The 26,577-nt window shown below is 37.2% G+C and overlaps 1 protein-coding gene across 1 annotated transcript in view; it reads right to left on the reverse strand.

The window, feature by feature from the left end:
• The window catches only part of LOC124282515 (myotubularin-related protein 10-B-like), a 40,785-nt gene extending 14,744 nt beyond the window's left edge, over positions 1-26,041 (reverse strand). The window contains exons 1-7 of the mRNA XM_046718527.1: positions 25,904-26,041; positions 24,814-24,861; positions 8,048-8,114; positions 7,702-7,847; positions 1,649-1,724; positions 1,277-1,359; positions 961-1,017 (exon numbers count right to left, since the gene is read on the reverse strand). Of these exons, the coding sequence (XP_046574483.1) occupies positions 961-1,017; positions 1,277-1,359; positions 1,649-1,724; positions 7,702-7,847; positions 8,048-8,114; positions 24,814-24,861; positions 25,904-25,969 (543 nt within the window). The 5' untranslated portion in view covers positions 25,970-26,041. The remainder of the gene's footprint in view (positions 1-960; positions 1,018-1,276; positions 1,360-1,648; positions 1,725-7,701; positions 7,848-8,047; positions 8,115-24,813; positions 24,862-25,903) is intronic.
• Between the last annotated feature and the right edge of the window lie 536 nt (positions 26,042-26,577).

Below are 26,577 nucleotides of genomic sequence, written 5' to 3' on the forward strand. Positions count from 1 at the left end.
CTCATGCTGTTTATCACTAGATTGTCTGGTCCAGACTTGATTACTTACAGACTGCCGCTATTGCTGAGTGTGGTGTTAAACATCAAACCAACCAACCCAACTTCTGAAATACCACTCAAAGTAGTGACAGATTCATTAAGAGGTTCCACAAAAGGGATCCACCAAATGGATCCACTAAAAGTTTTGGACCATCTGGGTATTATTACTCACCGAAAAGCAATCTAAAAAAACCCTGAGAATATCAGTTCCAGCTCGCATACAATATGGACACATTCTTACCAGTTTGTTTTGATCTTTGGCGCAGAACTTGAAACCAAATGTATGTATTTGAAAGTCCTGCAAGAAAAGATTGGAGTATCTTGTTATTTGTAAACTGAAGGTGGAACCCTGTAAAGCAATCTTGTTTCAGTGTTTCTTTTTTTAAACAGATTAATTATTTGTGAAAATCAGAAACAGTATTGAAATAAACATTCAAAAAACACCAAGGCTTGAGCATGTGAGAAGGTTATGAGATGTGACCTTGACCTTCAGAGGAAACCATTATACAGGTAATCATGCTGCTGTTTCAGCTGATAGAATTGGTCTTCAGCAAACCCATGCTTGTCGTAATAGGCTTTTAATTAACAGGATCGGGTGATCAGGCTCACTGACTTGCTTGACACATGTCATTGCATAGATCAATGCTCATGCTGTTTATCACTAGATTGTCTGGTCCAGACTTGATTACTTACAGACTGCCGCTATTGCTGAGTGTGGTGTTAAACATCAAACCAACCAACCCAACTTCTGAAATACCACTCAAAGTAGTGACAGATTCATTAAGAGGTTCCACAAAGGGATCCACCCAAATGGATCCACTAAAAGTTTTGGACCATCTGGGTATTATTACTCACCTGAAAAGCAATCTAAAAACCCTGAAAATATCAGTTCCAGCTGCATACAATATGGACACATTCTTACCAGTTTGTTTTGATCTTTGGCGCAGAACTTGAAACCGAATGTATGTATTTGAAAGTCCTGCAAGAAAAGATTGGAGTATCTTGTTATTTGTAAACTGAAGGTGCAACCCTGTAAACACATATCAAGAGTCTCTGAAAGCAATCTTGTTTCAGTGTTTCTTTTTTTAAACAGATTAATTATTTGTGAATATCAGAAACAGTATTGAAATAAACATTCCAAAACACCAAGGCTTGAGCATGTGAGAAGGTTATGAGATGTGACCTTGACCTTCAGAGGAAACCATTATACAGGTAATCATGCTGCTGTTTCAGCTGACCTTGCAGTGTATCTCCAGGTACTTTGTAGGATTAGACACAGATGTTGCTGGCTGGAGCCTCCGCTTCTTGCCTCCAGACACAACTGACAACAGAAGCAGTACACAATATATCAAACACCAAAACGGTCATTGAAATCACAATTTCTAATCATGTGATCAAGATATGTAAGTTACAGTCAAACACCACTGCATTTATATATATACTAATCATGACAAATTAACTGTCATTATATGCAAAACATTAGTGTTTTTTAACTTAGCTTGAGTAGTATATATTGACAACATTTGACAAGATGGAAATTTACCAAGTATACTTAACCTCACTAAAGTTTTCATTTTGTCAGAGTGTACATGAAATGACTAATGTCTCACTTTGGTAAATACTGTCGACTTTTGTCAGTGGAATGTCATCGTCACCCAACACTTTGTTGAGCTGCTTCCTTCCACCCTGTAACATAATATCACCTGGTTAGATGTTGAAAGTCTCATTCTAGTGTTATAATTCAAGGATTTAATGAACTATTTCATTATCAACATTTAATAGTTTAAACTTAAGTAAAACTGACATAATAAATAAAAATGATCTATTTATTTCATGAAACGTATATATGCACACGTTTTTAAAGGATATATATGTCTTGTTCATTGAATTTGTTTATGTTGTGTTATAGACAAAACAATGGCATATAATCATTGGCCAGGTGCGCATTTGTCACAAATGTTTTGAGTATCATTGTTTTCGATAATTCCGTGAACAAAACACCACGAAAATCTAGTGTCCTTATTCACAGCAAATTCTCTCCAAGTGATCTGAGTTACAATGACTTAGTATTAAGCATAGCGGAGTGTTGCCCCATTATCTTTATAAGAGTATGACCTTTATGTAGCCATTTGACGTCATAGGGAAAAATCCATTTTAAACACATATTGCGAGTCATTTTGAAGATTGAGTGTATAACGTTATACATAAGCACACAAACTAATTTAATACATTACTTTACATTACATTACGTTATGTGACGGTACTAACATTTGTATAGCGCCGATATCCAGCTCAAATTACATTAGTTTTTCCCTCGTTCACTGGATCAATCTCAATCTCAACCCTGGGGAGCATACAATTCTTGCAGCCACTAGGCGCACCAAGTTATTGTGGCATTCCCATCCTTACGAGGTACCCATTGACAGCTGGGTGGACTGGGACACATACATACCTATGTCGTTCAGGTATCAGGCAGAATTTTGTTCGCTCACACTTTCCGTAAAGATGCCAAATTGAAAATATAGTAGCACAGTACTTTTATCAGTGCACGATAAAAAGCAGAGAAATTTACTGTTTTTAAGGGGTAACATTTAGCAGTGTCTACTTTTCAAACTGAGTTTATACCATGAGATACCATTTCTGTGTAATTTTTTAGCTGTAAGCAGATCCAGTGCTGCGCAAACGAAATTCTGGCGCAATGTTCACTTTTCCAGGAAGTTAATGATGTGCTAATGACAAAACGACGTCATTAAAACGTTAGTACAACAGAATTTAATGACACATAACTTAATGAACGTTTAATGTCTCATTAATGCTTCATTAAAATTTGATACAACGGGGTCCAGACAATTTTGTTACATTACTATAGATATTATCATTGAATGACAGATTAACTGACCCGTGAAGGTCCGGGTTAGAATACTGATCTTTAGTAACCCATGCTTGTCGTAAGAGGCGACTAACGGGATCAGGTAGTCAGGCTCGCTGACTTGGTTGACACATCATCGGTTCCCAATTGCGTAGATCGATGCTCATGCTGTTGATCACTGGAAGACTTGATTATTTACAGACCGCTGCCATATAGCTTGAATATTGCTGAGGGCGGCATAAAACTAAACTCACTCACTGACTCACAGATTAACCTTTATAATATGAAAAAAATATAGTTGTCATGAACTTCAGTTGAGTAGTATATATTTTGACAACCCCAGACTCTGTCCCTATATTTTGATACAACATGTTAAGCAAGAAACTTGTGGGTCAAGATAAGACTGAAATGGAGAAGTGCCTCAGTCCCAAGTGTCCTGGACCAGGCAGTTAACAATCATGAGAAAGTTAATGAGAAGAGATGATCATCTCCAGCCTAGAGCACTTGAGGTAAGATAAGAACACTAGTGGAGGGCAAAGGTTATCTACAAGCTGATAACAGGGCAGAGGTCTCATGACCATGTTCACACGCCTTCCTACTGCAATCATCTTTACTCAAAAGAAACAGTTTGTTCTCTCTTACAAAACAACAAACAATTTTGATCAACTTGATTTTTGGTTTTCTAACTTAAAGAATGCCACATACGATAAATGATTGAACTATGAAATGTTCAAACCCTTAAGGTAATTCTGATTGTGTAAAGACACACTCATAACATATGTTATGTTTGGAATTACACTTTCTCAGTGAAGTACAGATTTGTTTGACCCCCTTCTAAAAGGCAGACCGTGAAGATCTCGATTAGAATTGGTCTTCAGTAACCCATTATTGGGTTAGGCGACTAATCGGGTGGTAAGGCTCGCTGACTTGGTTAACACACGTCATTGGTTCCCATTTGCGTAGATCGATGTTCATGCTGTTGATCACTGGATTGTCTGGTCCATACTTGACAATTTACAGACCGCCATATAGCTGGAATATTGCTGAGTGCGGCATAAAACTAAACTCATTCACTCTAAAAGGCATTTTGTGTTCATAAAGTGAGTGAGTGAGTGAGTATTCATAAAGACACAGTGATGAATATTCTAAATTGTATAGTACTGCTCTATATTAATGAACCCTTTGATGGAATGTGTAGCTTCTTATACATATTATGTCCAGTCTATGTGATCACATTTCAACTAACTGACTTATTAATGCAATAGTTGGTACCTTGGACTTGAACTCATAATGACTGATAACAGTGTCATATTCCTACATTGCTTCGTTCATCGATACCTACATTCCTAACCACTGCCATCTGAGACTTCATCTGAAGTACCTCTACTGTGAGTAAATCAACACCAGAAATGGGCTTCACAAATTGTACCCATGTAGGGTAAAGAATTTTTTTTTTTTAAATAACTAAAAAGGAATGGGGTGGTTCCCAACTAAAAAGGAATGGGGTGGTCCCTAACTAAAAAGGAATGGGGTGGTCCCAACTAAATAGGAATGGGGTGGTCCCTAACTAAAAAGGAATGGGGTGGTCCCTAACTAAAAAGGAATGGGGTGGTTCCCAACTAAAAAGGAATGGGGTGGTTCCCAACTAAAAAGGAATGGGGTGGTCCCCAACTAAAAAGGAATGGGGTGGTTCCCAACTGAAAAGGAATGGGGTGCTTCCCAACTAAAAAGGAATGGGGTGCTTCCCAACTAAAAAGGAATGGGGTGGTTCCCAACTAAAAAGGAATGGGGTGGTCCCTAATTAAAAAGGAATGGGGTGGTACACAACTAAATAGGAATGGGGTGGTCCCTAACTAAAAGGAATGGGGTGGTCCCTAACTAAAAGGAATGGGGTGGTTCCCAACTAAAAGGAATGGGGTGGTTCCCAACTAAAAGGAATGGGGTGGTTCCTAACTAAAGGAATGGGGTGGTCCCCTAACTAAAAGGAATGGGGTGGTTCCCAACTAAAAAGGAATGGGGTGGTCCCTAACTAAAAAGGAATGGGGTGGTTCCCAACTAAAAAGGAATGGGGTGGTTCCCAACTAAAAAGGAATGGGGTGGTCCCTAATTAAAAAGGAATGGGGTGGTACCCAACTAAATAGGAATGGGGTGGTCCCTAACTAAAAAGGAATGGGGTGGTCCCCAACTAAAAAGGAATGGGGTGGTTCCCAACTGAAAAGGAATGGGGTGGTTCCCAACTAAAAAGGAATGGGGTGGTTCCCAACTAAAAAGGAATGGGGTGGTCCCCAACTAAAAAGGAATGGGGTGGTCCCTAATTAAAAAGGAATGGGGTGGTACCCAACTAAAAAGGAATGGGGTGGTCCCTAACTAAAAAGGAATGGGGTGGTTCCCAACTAAAAAGGAATGGGGTGGTTCCCAACTGAAAAGGAATGGGGTGGTTCCCAACTAAAAAGGAATGGGGTGGTTCCCAACTAAAAAGGAATGGGGTGGTTCCTAACTAAAAAGGAATAGGTGGTTCCTGACTGAACGGGAGGGGGAGGGTTCCACTGTATCATTGTACCAGATAATATAATTCCCTGTTGATGCTATCAAACACTGGTTTGTCATCTCTGGACAGGCTCCATGTAATAATATCAAAAGAATATCAATATGTGAACCTTCATTTCATAACATTTGAAACTCAAGTGCCATATGATCACCATTAGAACCCTAGACAGACAATACTGGTTGACTGGTTTCACCGAGGAAAAGTTGTATGCTAAACACATGTTAATGACAGGCAGTTTAAATCAGGAAGCAAAATGGCAATTATTACAATAACACCTAAACATCATCTCAAATCACAATAAGATAAATATGTTCATCCTCGTCCTCATTTCCTTCAACTTCCGTCACCGGACACCTGACACAATCCCATCCTTGATGCCATGTGCCCATTGTGAAACATCAGCATCCCTCACACAGCACACACTTTCCTATACTACTTTTGATGGATCATTTACTTTCCTGAAACCAGGAAAGAGACACTACAAATTTATACTATGCTTTGAGGAACGGGGCCCAGTAAAAATTTATACTATGCCTTTTCTACTTATTTTGGGATCATTTTTTAAAATCTTAAGTCTGACCAGTTAGTAAATAGTTCTTGCCAAAGACAACATCCTGTTATATCATGCATGTAATTTCTATTACCTTTGCATATTTTCATTTGAAAGGTGCAATATTTATAAAAAGAATTATAATAAAAACGTGTATTTGGAAATGTAAAAAATACACCAAATAATCCCCTTGTTCAAATATAAGAGAAGACACGTAGGATTATCAATGACTAGTATAAGTCTACAAAAATCCTATCAGGATGCACTTCTGTCATATACTTGCTTATAGTTTGTCACTGCTCCCCAAAATTAGATTTGACAACCTAATTTAACACGTTTTTAAAAAAATGTGTAACCTAAATAACCTAAATCAATAGTGTCCTCAAGTTAAAGACTCTTAAGAACATCTGTTGTTTTCTCGATTATAGCATGAACAATTGTAAAACATGTCACTAACATCTTAAAGACTACTTTGTCTTCAACACAAGTCATCATCCTAGTGTGTACAATGTCTGTGTGACACAACCCATCTCATTATAGTAACGCTGGTGTCCGAAAGATCAAACCTTGTGAAGATCAAATTTAGTTGATACTGATGACACTAATATTGAGTGAGTGAGTGAGTGAGTGAGTGAGTGAGTGAGTGAGTGAGTGAGTGAGTGAGTGAGTGAGTGAGTGAGTGAGCACTCAGCAATATTCTAGCTATATGGTGGCGGTCTGTAAATAATCGAGTCTGGACCAGACAATCCAGTGATCAACAGCATGAGCATCGATCGTCGATGCAATTGGGATACGATTACATGTGTCAAAAAAGTCAGTGAGCCTCACCACCTGATCCCATTAGTCACCTCTTACGACAAGCATATGTTACTGAAGATCAATTCTAACCCAGACTTTCACGGTTCTTGATTAATGTAATACTGGAAATCACATAACATCTAATTTGTAAAACATGGGCAGTAAGACAATGGCTGGCTGAAAACTAGTACATAAAGTTGACCGGAAAGTTCTATTTCCACATTTTTGTTTAAAAAATCGACTCAGTATTTTTGCTCGGACTAAACATGCTAAAATATGTGAATTTCCCTTTAGTTTTACAAAATTGAAGTAAATGGTACAGCAAAATTTTTATTTAAAAATATTTCAGAAAAAAAACAGGATCAGTAAGATTGTTAGATTTTCATCCTGGTACCCTTACCTGAAACACCTGCATTGAAATCAGTTCAATAAAGAAAGTGAATGAGTGAGTGAGTATGGTTCTACAGCAATATTTCAGCAACATCACCGCGGGGGACACCAGAAATGGGCTTCACACATTGTACCTATGTGATGAATCGAACCTGGGTTTTCAGCGTGATGAGTGAACGCTTTAACAACAAGGCTACCCCACCCCGACTCAATAAAGAAAACATAAAAACTAATTTATTATGTATGAACAATAAAAAAAGGGGCATTTGATTGAAATAGGCTTCACATCCACTTAAACTTTGTGAGGGGGCTGTGGGTTAGCCTTGTGGTTAAAGCATACACTCGTCACACTGTAGATCCGGGTTCGATTCCCCACATGGGTACAATATGTGAAGCCCATTTCTGGTGTTCCCCACTGTGATATTGCTGGAATATTGCTGAAAGCAGCGTAAAACTTAACTCATTCACTCACTCAACTTTGTGTGAGCACAACCTACCCACAGCTTACCTCATTGTGACCATATGAAGATCGGTCTGCAGTCAAAAATGTGATCTTGAAGTTTGTAACAAACAAATGTCCAGACACACCCTGTTTTCTGTCAGAGAAGGGAACAAACTTCAGAACACCATCTGCTTTGGCTATCAACTTTTCTCCTGAAATTAAAGAAGAAGTTTTTAAAAAACTAAAATATACTCACTTTGGTTAGAAACCTGTCTCCATTGATGTCCATGATAGGTCATGCACTATAATAATATCCTGTGAGCATTTGACTCAAACAGCAGGAATCACAATCAGACATCTTCAAACAAATGGCATTTCAACATGTTCTGATGTTTTATCTGGAGAATATTACCTGGTAGCATGTGTGGCTCCAAAGACCCCTCAACGAAGAAGTTGTTGGCCTTTTTCTCAACTTCTTCCTGAAAAACAGAAACTATATACTGAAAAACACTAGAACAATTTAAGACTCCAGACTTAACTGAGAATTAATGTGTGGAGTCAGATCAGAGATTGAAGTAATAAAATTTATGTCTATTTAACTGATATTTCTCAAAACTGCCCCCTGCAAAACACATATCTTATGTTCCTGTAAGTGATCACAGTGGTTTCATTTCTGTGGAGGGGTGGGAAGATTTCTTGAACGAATAGTTTGCACAATCTTATAGCCACAATGAATAGTTTGACCACACTTCTGAAAAATGAATAATTTGTTTTGCAGAAATACCCAGATATAAACAAATGTATAAATGGTGAAAATGAATATATTCTCTGCTGATCCTCAGTACATAAAGAATTTGTTGGATACAGCAGAGAAAAAACAGATGCTCTATTAAACAAAATCCCAATTTCCATACAAATCAAAGGAATGCTTCACACAAACATATTTAATATCTGCTAATAAAATGTATGACAAAAATGTTATGTTACATCATGTTATTTTGTTACATTATAACAGCTCATTTTTGGTTAGGCTTCAGGTTCACAAACAGGTTGGTATATTAAGCCTCTAAGTATTGATACATCACAGGTTAGTGTTTTCATACACAACCCTGAAGCAGTGACCTTGAATCACATTCAGTAGTGTGTGATTATCAACTTCAGAAGCCTGCACTGGCTGCAGCTGTTATGGTGATCTTAACATCAATTTGTTAAACAGGAAGTTAACAGCTGTGTTGGTAGTCTACACATAACTCAACATTACATTACAAGCACATGTTAATGTTCCTCAGACAGCTGAGAAATGCAGCTGTGTATTATGACATCATATTGGTTTTTTGAAACATAACTCAAACTTCATGCTTATGTGTTAAAGGATGAAGTAGTGTTTGGTTATCAAATGACTTCACATGAACACTAATTGTTTTACATTTACTTTACAGATATATTTTCTGTAATAAATATTGAGGAAAGACGTGTTGCTACATAATAGATTCAGATGAAAGCATGTAGCTGAGATATAAGAGTGACTGTTAGCAGTGAAGGAAAGCTCAGTTTATAGGTGTGGATTAGTAAATATTCTTGTTTTAACACTTACTGAAATGTCTTCATTTCAATGACATGCCTGCCTTAAAGTTTACACCCACTCTGAATATTCAATATATTTTATGGAAGCAATGCTTAAAAACAAATCATCTTACAACTAAAATTTCTTTTGCACAAGTTCTGACTTTTTGTCATACCATGCCATTCATGGCAGTGTCACTATTACTCAAGCCTGTCTCTCTATGCCAGGAAACACACTGGTAATGACCATATTATACATAAGAGTCCTGATTATATTCATGTACCATAACATTCAAAATAAATACAACAGAAATTTTAAATCTTTTTTTTCTGAAGCAAATCAGTTTTGTCAAAAGTCTTAAGAAACAAGAACATTTTGTTACTGGCCTAACTTCAACAACATTTGTCTCTGACAAAAACTATTTTACCACTACAAGCCTATTTCCTTTAACATGCCTTCAAGTATGGCCCAACAGGATGTTAGTCGCTAGAGGTTGGAGAAACATTGGGCTGCATGTTCCTGTTTACAGTAACACCGTAAGCCGACATTCAAGAACTCAGGTCTCACATCAAGGATATAGTCTGTCAGACTCTGTAAACAAATATATCCGAGAAAGCCATGCAGGTCTGGAATATGTGGCAAGTCTAGATTACCACAGCTTCAGGAAAATGAAGAAAGTCTCTGGGCTCCTTTTCATTATATTTTATCATTAATTTTCATTAACAGTTTTTTTCTGTAAAATATGTTCATTTCAGAGACCAGATGTTTGTCTAATCAAGGATAGTGAGAGAGGTGACAATACAAGCTAGCAGGACACTAACAGCTGCAAAGTACTACTAGTATCACAACTACATAACATGAAGGGAAGGACTGTAGAGCATGCACTGGCATTTCTGAATCATAACCGTTTACTCCAATACATGATTCAAGTGAATTCAATTGTTGATAGTCTTAAGGCTCTCACAAAATATATATTTGACTTTCATGTCTGCATAGCTCACCTGATTCACATCATTGATCAAATACTAATTTCACAATGTTCTATTTTTGTCCACTTAGCAGCAGAATTCCAAATATACATTCAATATTCAGATTAGGTGATATTCATCTGGTCACGTCATCTATATATTCAGATTATACATTCAATATCCAGATTAGGTGATATTCATCGGGTCACATCATCTATATATTCAGAATATACATTTCAACATACAGAAGGTGATATTTGTTCAGTAACATGATTCAACATCTTCAGAAATTACAGTTCAATTTTCGCTGGGTGATATTTGTTGAGTAACAGGACTCTACAGACTTTAAAAACAATAGAATTATTATTTTCTTCCAGTCATCATATCGTTTCCAGGACAACCACTAGTTGATAAAAGAAAAACAAATATACAAATTGTTTGGGTACAGTGACAGACAATCACCCAGATGACATTTTTGAACCACCATATTCTCATGTTTGTTGACTCTTATGACAAGCCTGGGTGTGATTCTGCCCAGGTAACTCCATGGATGGTTGGAGAATTATACTCTTACAAAAAAGTAGTAGAGGAACTTCATTTTTAATTTACGATTAAACAAATTGAGAGATATATCAGAGTCAATCAATGTTGATATGATAATAATGAATGTTTTGAGAGGGAATCACCACTTGCACTTCTTAATGACCATACTTGTTTGTACAGTTATGAATGATGATTGGTGTATGAGGTGAGGTGACGTGAGGTGAAATTGGGTTTAACATCGTGCTTGAGAATACTTCCCTCATATGACGACGTGCAGGCGTGTGTATGTGTATCTGCGGCTGCTTGTCAGACACATTATACTGACTCCCGAGCCGACCAGGCCTTATTAATGCCGAGCACCAGGCAGGGACCAACAAGTACCATATTTAAACGTCTTTGGGTATGACGTGGTCGGGGATCGAACCCGCGACCTTCCGCTCTCCAGGCGGACGCTCTAACCACTACACCATGGAGGCGTGAAATTTGCAAGTGTATGATTTTCATTTTCAAACACAACAAATGGCTAGAAACAAACACTACCAACTGTGCGATGCAAGATGATTGTCAAAATTAATGGTCTACAGTGATTTATCGACCTTCTTGAAAACCATCAAAATCAAGAATGATACCCAATGGGCTAATGCGTTGTGTACGTGCATCCCATGCGTTGTGTTTAGGGGTGGTGATAAAGAGAAACGATGGTGCGTTCATAAGATGTCTTTGAAAAGTTTATTAATGCTTATACTTCATATCCAAATTGAAAGTCCAGATTCCCCTAACTTTTTTTTAAGAGTATATAATACCCAAACTGGGTGTGTTCTGAATCAGTGCTACTGGTACCATTGTAACAATGACAGTATGCTGCTCTGTTAAAATAGCTGCATGAGGTCGTAAAATAAAAAAACATGGTTAAACGACTAGTAGCTCTGAAATATTCCATACCTAATAAATATTTTCTTGCTAAATATTATGAAATACATTTTTCACTAAATAACAAAATGCAGAATTCAGTATGCAGAAAGATTATATTATATAAATGATTTTCTGAATACAATCACATGTGACAGAACCCTTCACTTGATGTCCTTTATTTGCCTTCAATAAGCCACTGATGTTAACACTCTTAGAGTATGACATCAGCAATGGCTCACCAGTTCACATCCTAAATGATGTCACATTTGAATACACACTGGACATGCTGGTCAGAGAGTGCAATGGACAGGTATTTACACTATCTCTACATTCAATCTGGAATGGTCTATATAGTTTACTCTGATATAAAATTCTTTACTAGATACTAAATGAAGGGATATAAGGTTCACATACATTCAGACAAGGAAGGGAGATAACTTTCAATTTTCTCTTGTGAAAACCAGTAACAAATAAAAGATTACTGCCACCAATGAGTGCATTATTTGTAATATCACAAAATATGTGATGAACATGTGCATTTTAAAAATAAAATAAAAATAAAAGCTTGACAAGAAAATCCTGTATTCTTTGAGTCGTCTGAGCTATCGTATACAAGCTCAACACCAGCTCTAATTGTGATAAAGTCGTTCTTAATGGTAGTAACACTAATGGTCGATTTGATATCATCAAGATAAGCTCATAATAGGCTACTTCCTGATTCAAAACACTCATTTACATTAACGTTACTGAAATATGTGACTTGAAAATATTCCATATTTTTTTGTCTTGCCATTCTCCACCCACACTTATAATTGGCCTGTCTCAAGTAGTTTGGACCAGCGTGCACTAAGGTGTTGATAAGTGTATCGACATCTGTATGAGGTTCACCTTCATGGTGTGGATTAGAGTCAACGGGAATGAACAAAAACACCGCAAACTGTTAAAAAACAGAAACTAACCAATAACACATACACCGAAACATTGACTGATGTGAGACATGTAAATTACAAACCTAATCATTTGTTTTGTGAAATTTTCCCTTCGAGTTGGAGACGTGTCTTTATTGTACATGGCCAACAGATCTGACAACTTTGAATTTGAACAATGACAAAAGTTATTATTCCAATTGAGTTTCACAAAAACAATGATGGTCAAAACTTTTTCAAACATGTAACATTGAATGTGTTAAACAGAGATTATGATCAATCAATCAATCATTTATTCTCAAATAACCACGGTTGGTGGTACAAGAGCGATTATTAATATTTTATATACAAAAACAAATGTAAAGATAAATAATGATATATATTATCATCTAATAGAGGGTGTTAACGGTGCAGCAAATCTGATGACTATGCAAATTAGGTCAATCCACGAACTACTTTCACAAAACTCCACACACACCGTGCGAATCTTAAAACGATATCAGCACATTTCATACTGATTTTACAAAACAAGTGTTAGATTTCCTGTATGTCCCCAAAGAGCTACACTACATACTGGCCCAATTAGCATCCACTTTAGCAGTGATTTAAAAAAAAATATTTTCCACATAATGATTTTTTTTACCACAAACATTTTGACAGTAAAAACAGTAAAAGTCCTCAAACTGAGGAAGAGAACATTCATGGATGCAGGTCCTCCAAAATGTAGAGTGAGTGAGTAGGTGAGTTTAGTTTTACACCACTTTTAGCAATATTTGATTATCACAGCGGGGGACACCAGAAATTGGCTTCACACATTGTCCCCACAATGGGGAATCAAACTTTGGCGTGATGATTGGCACTTTAACCACTAGGCGACCACACCACACCACACCACAAATGGCCGAGGGCACAGTAAAATGAATCTTCTCTGTTAAGAATAAAGAGTTGAATTTGTTTTTCCATATCCACGTCTCAAGTACAGGCAACCATCAAACTCAAGAAGTACAATAATTATTATGAACCAGTCCTTAAACAAATTATGAAATCGATAACCTAACATGGAATGAACAATTCATATTGACTGTTAAAACAAGTGGAAACAAAACAGTATTATCATCCACACCAGTTAAAGAACCAACATGAGCACAAAAGATATATACTTATCTTCAAAGGTTTAGACTCACTTAAAACACTCACTATGTGTTATGTATATATATATGGTTACATCGAAGATAAATTTCTCCACTAACTTGGGGGAACCAACTGCAAACATTATGCAGCTGACCTGCACGAGGATCATGCATCAAATTGTTGAAAAGCATGTGCACATATCATGCATGTGAACAGCTGCGTTGTGTTGTAAAGTTTTGTTCAAAATTTGCCAATTAACACTGATTTTCATCATTTACTGAAATTCATGACAATAACCTTTTCAATGTTATGAATTTGTTCTACAATACATCAGTTCATGTGTAAACAGTACCTTTAAACAGTATGGCAAAATTTAGTTTAGAACAGTTGCCTGAAGTAAGGGACCGTTCATAATTTATGGCTAGGGGTGGGGGTGGGGTGGGGTGGGGGTGATGATGATTTTTATGGAGAAGCATGTACAATGTGAATATTTTTATGTACAAAATTGCTGACCCCCCTAGAAACGTGTACAAAACTGATGACCCCCCTACCTCCCCAGAACAAAATGGGTGACCCCCCTTAAAATCATCATCACTCCCCTAGCCATAAATTATGAATGGTCCCTAAGTGGCTATTAGAGCTGTTTATCGGTGCCTATATAAGTGGCGAGACGATATATCCTGATACCAGTTTAATGAGGCGAGACGATATACCATAAAAGTATTGGCAAGAAACCTGCGAGACGATTATAATCACGATACAGTGGTGGCGATATGATATGTATCCCGATACTTTACAATTCTAAAAACAGGACATATACGATATATAAAATGACTGAATCTTTATTTGTTATACAGCAGAACAGGTGTTACATTCACACACACTTAAAAGGCTGTTCATGTAATAAGGTTTCAGCATTTAAAGCTTAAGAAAGTACAATCAAAAATATTCAGTATACCTTGCTCTAGGTTTCCCTTGGAAAGTTGTGTTTCTGCACCAATGCTTTCACAGACATTTCAATGTAATTTATACCAGAATCACTGAAAAAACTCTTAAGTATGCTTTCTAGATTTTATCTTCTCTTTCTTAGCAAAGCTAAGACATCGTTCATAGTTGTTAATAAATGGTGGTATTTGTCAAACAACTTAAACATGTTTCAATTACATAAAGACAAGTCTTTTATAGTTCACAGAGATTAAAAAATGTTCACATTCTTTCACTGATACACCAACTCCTTTGCTCATGTAACAAAGATGGCAGACACAAACAAATTCCTTGGTTCAGTTTGTTTTTTAAATTGAGAAGTACATGTATTTCAAAGAGACTCCCTTCCTAATCCTAATGCAATACTCCTTACGACTTTAAGTAGTATTTAGGAGTATCGGGTATATCGTCTCTTGTGGCGATACATCGATGTATCACAGACCCTTGCGATATAAATATTCTGATATATTGCCTAAATGTGTTTTGCATCAATGCACTTGTATCGCGTAGTTGATGATGCAAACATCGATACTATCGATGAATCGTTACACCACTAGTGGCTATATTTACACTAGTGAGTCTAAACTTTTGATGAGAAGTATATTTGAGGCTATATTCATTACATTTTCATTCCCATAAACCTCACTTCCAAACTCAGCTTAAATGGTCTCTAAGTATGGTCTTGCACTGATTTAAAGCAGTTGGTTCTACTCTACAACAAATTTATCATCATTCTGATCTTAACAGTCACATATTAAGTGAGTTGCATTTAATACCCAGGACAGCATATCATGTTGTATTCATGTTTAATGTGGGAGGAAAACCCAAATGGATCCCTGCCAATACAGGTTTCCAATCCAAATTATAGGATCCTGCATGTACAAGGGACATAACTCTAGGGCCTCGAAGCATATTGCAATGCCTAGGACGACTTAAGACATCTGTGACCCCAAACACTGATTAAAAATCATGGGCACTATCCATTACCACAAATTATGAAATTGAGAATACAAGGAAAAGTGTGACATTGTCTAATTAATCAATCTTACATCAAGTTCTTAGAAAAGACAGGAGGAACTAAAAAACCTCATGTCTCCAAGATAGCATGGAAGGGATTGTTTGTACAGTCTACAAACTGGCACTTGTCCAACAGGCGAAACCTGTATTCAGTAGGAAGGTTAACTATAGGACAAGGCGTGGTGAAATGGGATTTGATATAACATTCAAGATAATTGCACTTGCATACTGACTACATAAGTGTGTGGCTCCTTGTACTAGTCACGACTGTTTTATAATGCTAGCCCTTTGAGATTAGTAGGGTGGTGACACACCAAGGGGTGTGCTCAGACTGAATCTGGGATTCAGACAAAATCAATGGATACTCTGGAGACAAGACCATCATAAAAGTCTAGTAACTTGCAAGAGGTATTTTTTAGCATATCAACCACATCCATCAGGCATTGAAATACTCCAATCCTGGATCATGATGATCACTGACCGGGACAGGGAACTGGCTAGGAACTGTGGCTTGGTAGATTCAGTATTTAACACACAGACTATTGGATTTGTCACTGACTATCTGGCTAGTGGCCATGCTACTGACTACAAGGCTACTAAGTGCGATGTTACTAACAAATAGGGCTTCGCAATATAACCGGTTTACCGGTAATTACTGGTATTTACCGGTTCAGACATGAAAACGATACGTCTTGCAATACGCTGATCGAAAACCGGTATTTTGACATGCATTCGGAAAACTCCGTAACACTCGGAAATCTTCGGATATTTCCGTTTTTTAATTGTTCTTTTCCCTGTTTCATTAGTGCCAAATGTTACTTACATTTTTATTTTGTCATGATTAAAAGTTTTTATAAAAGGTTAATCAATCATAGTGAGTTTGTTGTGTTTTTGCATTATAATCAAGCATTAACTCGATTATAAGTAGTTTTTGTTAAAAAAATAATCCTTGGAATATATTGCAATACATATCGCAATATTTGCTTCTGCATTGCAATATATCGCAATATGAAAATTCTCTGCAATACCCACCCCTACTAACAAACTAGCAGTTTTGTCACTGGCATTAACAGACTAGTGGCTTCGTCACTGACTTACTAAGGAGCTGCCAGTGGACATGTTACAAATAAACATGCTGCTTTGTCACTGGCATTAACAGACTACTGGCTTCGTCACTGACCGGGAGGCTACTGAGTGAGTGAGTGAGTTTAGTTTACGCCACTTTTAGCAATATTCCAGCAATATCATGGCAAGGGACACCAGAATGGGCTTCACACATTGTACCCAGGTGGGGAATCGAGCCCAGGTTTTCAGCAGGATGAGCGAATGCTTTAACCACTAGGCTACCCCACCGCCCTAAGGAGGCTTGTGGCCATATCACTGACAGACAGACTAATGGTCGTCTCACAGATTAACAAACGAATGATCCTAACTCAGGGTATGAGTCACTATATCATATTTTTCATCAGTACTTCCTATTTTATGAGAAACATACAGCCACATTCAGACCAATCCTACACAGACAACAGTGTTATCATTGTGTTTACAATAGTCGGTAACCCCACCGGGACCCTCAAACAATTCAACGGGACACGGGGAGGGACATACCATTTGGACATGATGACAGATGCTGTTGGAACAGGTAATTCATGACACATTCATGGTACTGTTTGTATTATTTAGACTTTGACACAAAACAAACAGTGCCGATTAAATATTACAGCAGTATATAAACCATAAACCATATCCACAGAGCAACTCTGTCAGTAATGAATGAGTGGTATTTCCTCCCTACTCAAGGGCTGACATTGTACATAGTTACATATATGGTCAAATAATAAGTAGGTTATTGTTTACATATCAGTTTCAATCAATCAAATATTTATCTGTACCAATAACTAGATAGGGATACAGTTGATGGACAGCTTAGTAATTACGCCACCATCAGCTTGACATACTTTTGTGGGGTGAAGTGAAAGACAGTAATCTGGTAAGCTACAGTACAAATACACATATATGTATTAGTCATTACAGGATCCATATTTACATCAAATCTACCATTTCCCTTAACACATTACAACCCTACCATATCATTTAACAAACTAATTGAACATAAAAGTCAAGCACTTGCATATCAAGTATTTATGACTCATTTTAAAACCTGCACAATATTTCATTCATGCTTATTCAAACAGAAACAAGAATTATTCCTCTAAATTTCTACTGAAGCAAACATAAAGACAACCTTATACATGTCTACAGACAATACCACAATATTGACATACCGATATTTTGACATTTTGGCTCCGTGAACACACCACTCTCCTGATACAATCCATGACATAAGGGGACCTTGGTTATGGCTGCAAGCTCCACACACTGTTGTTATATACTACAAGTGGTCGTGACCTAGTCAAAGTGTAGAATTACACAGTATCTCTCCACAGCTAAGATGTTTATTTACATATCTGGGTTCACCATAACATTATTTGAATGTAGACGGTGTTGCTATGCTCCACTGCACAATTCACTGAAAGTATCACAAAGAAGTATCGTCACACATCATTGGTGTCTCTTAGGCCAATTAAAAATAGTCTTGTTTCCCCTTGATGTTTTCATAACTGACAATGTAGGGATGGCAGGAGGATGTTTTATTTTATTAAATTGTGGACGCTAACAATTTACAAAATTGCACTTATACTACTGTACAACATGACCTCGTTCAAGTCAAAATACAAAGCATAAAGAGATGGGCTCAAGGCCATTCTAACTATGACTGGGTTCTTCCACATAATGAAAAGCATGGTATATACTAAAACTTGGAATCTAGTGTAAAATCGAAATCTGATTAGCTTTAATGGTAAAAATTCAACAATGTTAGTCTCCAGGGCAATGTAAGAAAAGGGCAATATGAGAAACAAGACAAATATTCTAATTAGCCTTATGTAACAGAAGCACTCATGTCTCCTGTCTTCATGCATCACTGCTATGGCATTGATATGTAAATCAAGACATGTTTAGACAGACAAGCCACTAAGTTACTCCATCGGTCCAACTTTTTGGAGACTCCGAGCCAGAATAGGTCCCCTGTACCTCATGCTTATAGTAAGAGTGAATGAGTTGGGTTTTACGCCACTTTTAGCAATATTCCAGCTATATCACGGTGGGGGTTTATAGTAACACTCAGCACTAGTGTGTATCATGGGATCAGAATCAGTCGCGTGGCTCATGGTGTGATTATAAAGAATCCTCCAGTATGTCTAGCTTTCAGTCTGTGGTGTGCAGCATTAAGATTTGAATACTTAAAGGGAGTCATGAATTAGCACAAATTTTCCTAGTTTAGACAATAATTATTCACTCACTCCACATACCATGGTTATTAGATTGTTACTTTGTTGCATAACACCGCACTCAGAAAAATACTTACTACGTGATAATGGCTGTTGTTACATTGTGACAAAGAACATACTGATAACTTTCAGCTATTATAAAACATATATCATGTTTATGACATGTTTTATAACATATTTAGATATTGGTTGAATGAGTGAATGACTGTAGTTTATTGCTGCATTCAACACAAATTTAGCAATATTACCGAGGTAATCAAGTCTGGACCAGGCAAACCGTGGCCAGTGGTTGAAAACAAGAACAACAAATAAGTGCATCAGTTTGTGTCTTATTCAGTTTATGAAGACACACTGTCTCTTAGACTGACCACCTGTTTTTATTAAATCAGCTCTTATGACTGACTGACTGAGTATGGTTTTACGCCGTTTTTAGCAATATTCCAGCAATATCACGGCGGGGGACACCAGAAATAGGCTTCACAAACTGTACCCATGTGGGGATATCGAACCCTGGCCTTCGGCATGAGGAGCAGACGCTCTAACCACTAGGATACCCCACCTCCCGAATCAGCTCTTATGACAAGCATGAGGTACAAGTACCTTTCTGAACCCAAATTCCTACATGGATAGCTTGAAATACTAACAAATAAATACTGATATGAATGAAATAAATGAATTAAGTACATGTATTTTAGAAATGTATTTCAAAACACACATATAAAGATATATGGAGCTATTATATCATATAACACAGTAAAAGAAATGTCTTAAAATTAATTATGTAAATCAAATATATATACATTTCATCCTATGCATTGTCTTCGTATCCTAAGGTTACAGGATCATCATTACACATTTTGCTCACTTCAAAAGTTTAAATATTCAAAGTTAAAGTTCAAAATAGATTATAAGATCTTAAAATGTAAATATAATTTTCGTTCTGAATGACCAGTCAGCTTAAGTATGTGATTGGAGTGAGTGAGTATGGTTTTACGCCGCTTTTAGCAATATTCCAGCAATATCAAGGCGAAGGACACCAGAAATGGGCTTCACACATTGTACCCATGTGGGGAATCGAACCCAGGTTTTCAACATGACGAGCGGATGCTTTGACCATTAGGCTACCCCACTGCCCTGTGTGTGAAAGGAGGACAAGGCCAATTTGTTCTGGTCATTAGACCAGCTTGATCTTGTGATATCTGTCAATATATTAATTAGAATTTATCTAAGTTCACAGAGACAGTGACACAGTTACACATTACAACATAAAGGTATAAGCCATAAAAAAACACAGCAATTCAGCTTTGAATTTCAGTACAATCATTAAACAAAACACCACACAGATCCTTTACCAAAGTATATGATTAAAACATTCTGTAACATCAGACATCAATATAAAGTGAATATAAAGGGTTATAAGACAACGTAGGACTCTAAACAACACTGATGACACGACAGGTAGAAGCACCGATTGGACCACGTGATGACAAAACACAAAGTTGGGTTTACAATACCAGGCATCAAACAAGATGGGTCAGGTGTGCATATTGTTGTCAAACTCAGTAATATTCCGGCTACAAGATGGCAGCCTGTAAATGTAAGTCTGTGGGTATGAAGTGAGAGAGTTTAGTGTTACGCCGCTTTTAACAATATTCCAGCAATATCAGGGTGGGAGAATTCAGAAATAGGCTTCACACATTGTACCCATGTGGGGAATCAAACCCAGGCCTTCGGCGTCATGAGCAAACGCTTTACCCACTAGGCTATCCCACTGCCCCATGTAGGTACTACACATATATACCAGTTGTTGATGTGATCTGTCTCCATACTGTTTAGGTCCAACGACTAAAAAGACTTGTACACCCAGTATAGGTTAGTGGTGACCTAAACTCACCAGGAATGCAGGAAGTAGAAAGAAGGTGAGTCTGGTTTGTTTGAATAATACCATGTGCCCTTAATCATCCTAATAGGCAAACATCATTGTCCTGATGTAAATGAAAGGCGTCACACGATACTTACTTCAGTCATACAAACTTATTGTGCAATGTGATACCTAACATTCTTAAAATGCCCTGCTTTCTCATGAATTCTCTGTTTGTTGTTGACTGGGGTTCAGATTTACTATTCACTCTTGTGCCTAGTGTTAATGTACTGCAAACACAACACAGGGCCAGGACAAGTTCAAATTCACTGTCCAAGTATTTTCCCATACCCTGGTACACATATCTTTTGAGTGAGTAACTTTGTTTTTACGCTGCTTTTAGCAATATTCCAGCAACATCATGGTGGGGGACACCAGAAATGAGCTTCACACATTGTACCCATGTGGGGAATCAAACCCCAGTCTTCGGCATGACGAATGAACGCTTTAACCGCTAAGATGCCCTGGTACCTTTTGAAGGTCTGTATACAAAATGTCTGATTAGGAACTGCATTTCCAGAAACACAAACTATTTCCATACATACTGATCTGGCCAAGTATACCCTGATTAGTTGACTGTAGCTTTATATTTACTGAAAACCATGAAAGTCAGAAGGAATGCAAACTTTAGCAACATTGAGTAAAACATGGTGTTTTATTGTTACCATGGTTACTGTCATAAAACAACATATCACATGAATAAGCATCAGTTCATGTTGTCCTGTGAGTACAAAGGTCTTAATTGGGACCATCCAAACCCTTGAATGAAGTTACCTGTTCCAGTCATTTGTGTTACTTAATAAGTAGTACTGTTTAAACTAATACATGTATAACCTTGAATCGCTACAACAGCCTGCTGTTTATAATATCATTAATCGTTAGTTCACGATGCCTCAAAACACTGATGACTCATGACAGACCTTGTAACAGTTTTGCTGGAGTTGACACCAAATGTGATACATACTACTGCATTATTGTGAAAATATACAGAATAACCTTATCCTCCAAACAGATACAAGTCCTGTATAATCAACATATTATCAAACCTCAGATATTCGCCAGTGGAAATCTGTGTTGGGGAAATGGTTTCAGATTTAAGGGAAGTATCGCTGAATATTAGACAGGCATAAACTTATGTCCATTTTGTGACTTAAAAGGAAGCATTTAGTAATTTACTAGTGAGCGAGTTTGGCTTTACGTGCTTTTAGCAATATTCCAGCAATATCACCAAAAATGGGTTTCACACAATGTACTCCTCTGGGGATTGAACCCGGATCTTCGGCGTGACGAGCGAACACTTTAACCACTAGGCTACCCCAACACCCAAGTATTAACTAATGTTGGTGATGATATATTGTATTTTGATAGTATTACATTTGTAACTATTGATCATCTTGTGTTACATCAATGTATACTGCCAATACTTCACATACTATAATGCAGTCAGAGACTGACTGGTCAGGTGGATAGAACATCTGTAAAGGGTGAAACCTCAACCGTGTCATACGCAGGACAAAAATCCAAGTGCAAAAAAAATCACTATATAAGTGCAATAATCTTGAATACGATACACACCTCAACCCACCTCAGGATTTCAAAGTGTCTGTTTACAAGTAATTTCATTGAACTCCAGTGAAATCAAACTTGAACTTACATATGAATACACTGAGTGACATGCCACAGATTTAGAGAGCTTGTCCACTGCGATACCATGCCAGATTTACAGAGCTTGTCCACTGCGATACCATGCCAGTTTTACAGAGCTTGTCCACTGTGATACCATGCCACAGTTTTACAGAGCTTGTCCACTGTGATACCATGACACAGTTTTACAGAGCTTGTCCACTGTGATACCATGACACAGTTTTACAGAGCTTGTCCACTGTGATACCATGACACAGTTTTACAGAGCTTGTCCACTGATACCATGACACAGTTTTACAGAGCTTGTCCACTGTGATACCATGACACAGTTTTACAGAGCTTGTCCACTGTGATACCATGACACAGTTTTACAGAGCTTGTCCACTGTGATACCATGACACAGTTTTACAGAGCTTGTCCACTGTGATACCATGACACAGTTTTACAGAGCTTGTCCACTGTGATACCATGACACAGTTTTACAGAGCTTGTCCACTGTGATACCATGACACAGTTTTACAGAGCTTGTCCACTGTGATACCATGACACAGTTTTACAGAGCTTGTCCACTGTGATACCATGACACAGTTTTACAGAGCTTGTCCACTGTGATACCATGACACAATTTTACAGAGCTTGTCCACTGAGATACCATGACACAGTTTTACAGAGCTTGTCCACTGAGATACCATGACATAGTTTTACAGAGCTTGTCCACTGAGATACCATGACACAGTTTTACAGAGCTTGTCCACTGAGATACCATGACATAGTTTTACAGAGCTTGTCCACTGAGATAACAGCCATAGTTTTACAGAGCTTGTCCACTGAGATAACAGCCATAGTTTTACAGAGCTTGTCCACTGAGATAACAGCCATAGTTTTACAGAGCTTGTCCACTGAGATAACAGCCATAGTTTTACAGAGCTTGTCCACTGAGATAACAGCCATAGTTTTACAGAGCTTGTCCACTGAGATAACAGCCATAGTTTTACTTTATCCTCTACTCAAGGGAGGCAGATGCCAATATACTGGCGATCCTGTGGACTGAGCGGTCACCTCTGAGGTAGAGAGCCATTGAGAACAAGCATACTGTCCACATTACCAATGTTATTCATGTTATCTCAAGCCAGCAATACATGACCATGTGTGGGAGTTATAATGCAGGCAGTATGTGAGAACAATAAACATATTACTTCCTCTGTATACTTTCACATATTTACAATTATTATCAACATATCAACATATCTACAAAGCTTCCCCATTCAATGTCATTTTGCAAATAATTAGAAAACCTAACATTGTAGCAGAAATATATTGACATACATTAATTCATTATCTATATGTCCATGATGTGATTTTTTTTTTCATTTCAACTTATAAATATATTTTTAAGATTTTTAACTTAAAACAAAATTAATTACAAATACTTCAGGCAACATATAAGGGAGCCATGTCAACCGAAGATTAAAGCTACAAACACAATGTACAGGACCAAAGAGACAGACTATGCAATATGCATACACACATTCAACAAAAGACATAACATGCACACAAAGTTGTAAACCAGATTATCATCAAGAACACTTGGAAACAATCCAACACACTTCCAGTATTGTTTCAGGAAGTGATGCATTCACAATGAAGGACATGGTAGTTTCTGTTTCAGATCTAAATACTACATTCTTTAGGATACTTGGATAAATAAGGAGACAGTAACAGAGGAAAGATGGAAAAGTAAACTTTCAAGGCCAAACAAAACTGTTTTGCATCAACTGAAAAATATATTTAACCAAACAAATAAAAAAATAATATAAACATGATAAAAGTAAAATTATATACATGCATTATATAACATGTTGCATGAATATCAGTCCCATATTATGTCATGTATACATACTATACAATCAAAGCTTTAAACAATTATTCTGCCAACTATACAGGGAACAAGCATTTTGATTTACATTACCAGTGAATTTGAAAACACTAATCTGAAATTTTCTAATTTTGAACCCCAAATCCTACTTTTATCAAATATGTTACCATGAGTATCTTTTTAAAGCTAAACAGAGTTCAAGTGAAATATTCTGATTTACAACAGCAAGTTAATGTGAAATGCCATTACAAATATACAAGTATGAAATAAGCTGTAAAGATAAATGCCTTGACTAATAGAAGCTAGTCTAAGGGAGGTAACCAGTGCATGCAAAGTACTCACCTTTCCTCCATCCTCTTGAAGACCATCAGCAATATAAGACTTAAATGTCTGCAATCCCAAATGCCATTCACATACATAATACTACCTAAGCATTTTTTGGCAGATACATGGTCCACCATTTACATGTTAAACATGTTACTAAACCTACATACATACATTGCTGGGATTACTACACTTTACTACACATGTTGCCTGAGCAATGCTCCCAGATGAAGAGCTATGTTCATGTTATATATGCAGAACGGTGTGCAACAGGTCGGTGTGTATTGGGTGGCATCTGGGAAGTTGCCTGTTACAATTTAGGATAAATTTAATATAAAATATTCACTTTGCACCATAAACATGACAAATATATACATGTCACAAAAGCTTTAGCAATTCAATAGATATTGGTCTTGAAGATTTTTAGAACATACCTACTAACAAAAACAAAATTTTCAAAACCAAGGTTGTACAATTTAGAAGGTTTACTGTGATTTACAGATAAATTTCAGTTTCAAAATGAAAAAATGTAATGTTCAGGTTTTGTTGTGACATATTATAGTAAAAATGTTACCTGTAAGAAAATGTTCCACTCATGAAAAAAATTGCATGAATATAACCTTCATGACTCATATTTATTACACACAAGAAAAACTTCCTGACATGTTTGCCCAGTGTTGGTAAATGTGTTTCAACAACTCCATTAGGATACTCGTATGTGTTACAAAACAAATATCACGTAAATATGTATTACAATATGAACGATGCATTTGATCTGTCATTTACTGACTTGACACTGTCACCCCAAACAAAGATGAAGTGGGCGTGTCCAGCTGACCTAAGATCATGTGTCCGTGAAGTGTGAACGCTTATCATAATGATTTACGTAGCCAGCTCAAGTAGTCAGCTCGAGTAGCCCCAAAATGATGCGTTGGCTATAACACAAATAAGCATTTCTTTTAATTATCAAAGGGGCAATAACCCGCGTCACAGTAAACCTTATTTCTGAAATGATCGGAATGTCACTTCTGGCTTGGTAGGAATATAAAACAAGTCACACAATGGCATGCGTCATATATATAAATAGTTTTAAAGAACTCATACTCACAGCCTTTCCCTTTTCTTTCATTTCCACCTCATACCGGTTGATGTAAGACTTAAACCGCCCGGACATTTTATATCAATATTAGTCAACTATTTCCCTTGCTTCATTTTGCTGTATATCCCACAACTTCCGCTTTCAATATAAGGGAGGCTACTCCCGCTACTTAGATAACAGTGACGTACCACAGATAATATTTACGCCAAGACGGCATGACTTGCAGTTAGTATCTACATTGTTCAACATACGCGAGCCAATAAAATCCACAGGAAGCACGTGAAATAAACATTTAGCACCCGAATGACATTTCCGACACTATGCAGAAATAACATCGCGACATATATTCCTGTGATAGCAAATACACTGATGTCATTTTGAATTATTACTTGCTCGGAACTATTCTTTCCTTTCGTGGAAAACACTTTTGGATTCTCGTCGAATGAGCGAGCGTTTGGAAATCGGAATATCTCTCCTTGATAATCTGGTATTTCATGATCTTCTCTAAGTTCTCAGTGACTTCCCACTTCTTTGGGATATGGGTGTAATTGAAGGGACATGTATACTCAGTACCGTGGCGTTTTAATCGGATGTAATGACGAATAGGCCCGGGTATTTTGCTATCTTATAGATTATAACATCGTGGGAAGTATATACATGTACACTAATACAGCCTAGTAATG

Source organism: Haliotis rubra, unplaced genomic scaffold (assembly GCF_003918875.1).
Source record: "Haliotis rubra isolate DU_JTF1 unplaced genomic scaffold, ASM391887v1 Scf3, whole genome shotgun sequence".
NCBI lineage: Eukaryota > Metazoa > Mollusca > Gastropoda > Lepetellida > Haliotidae > Haliotis > Haliotis rubra.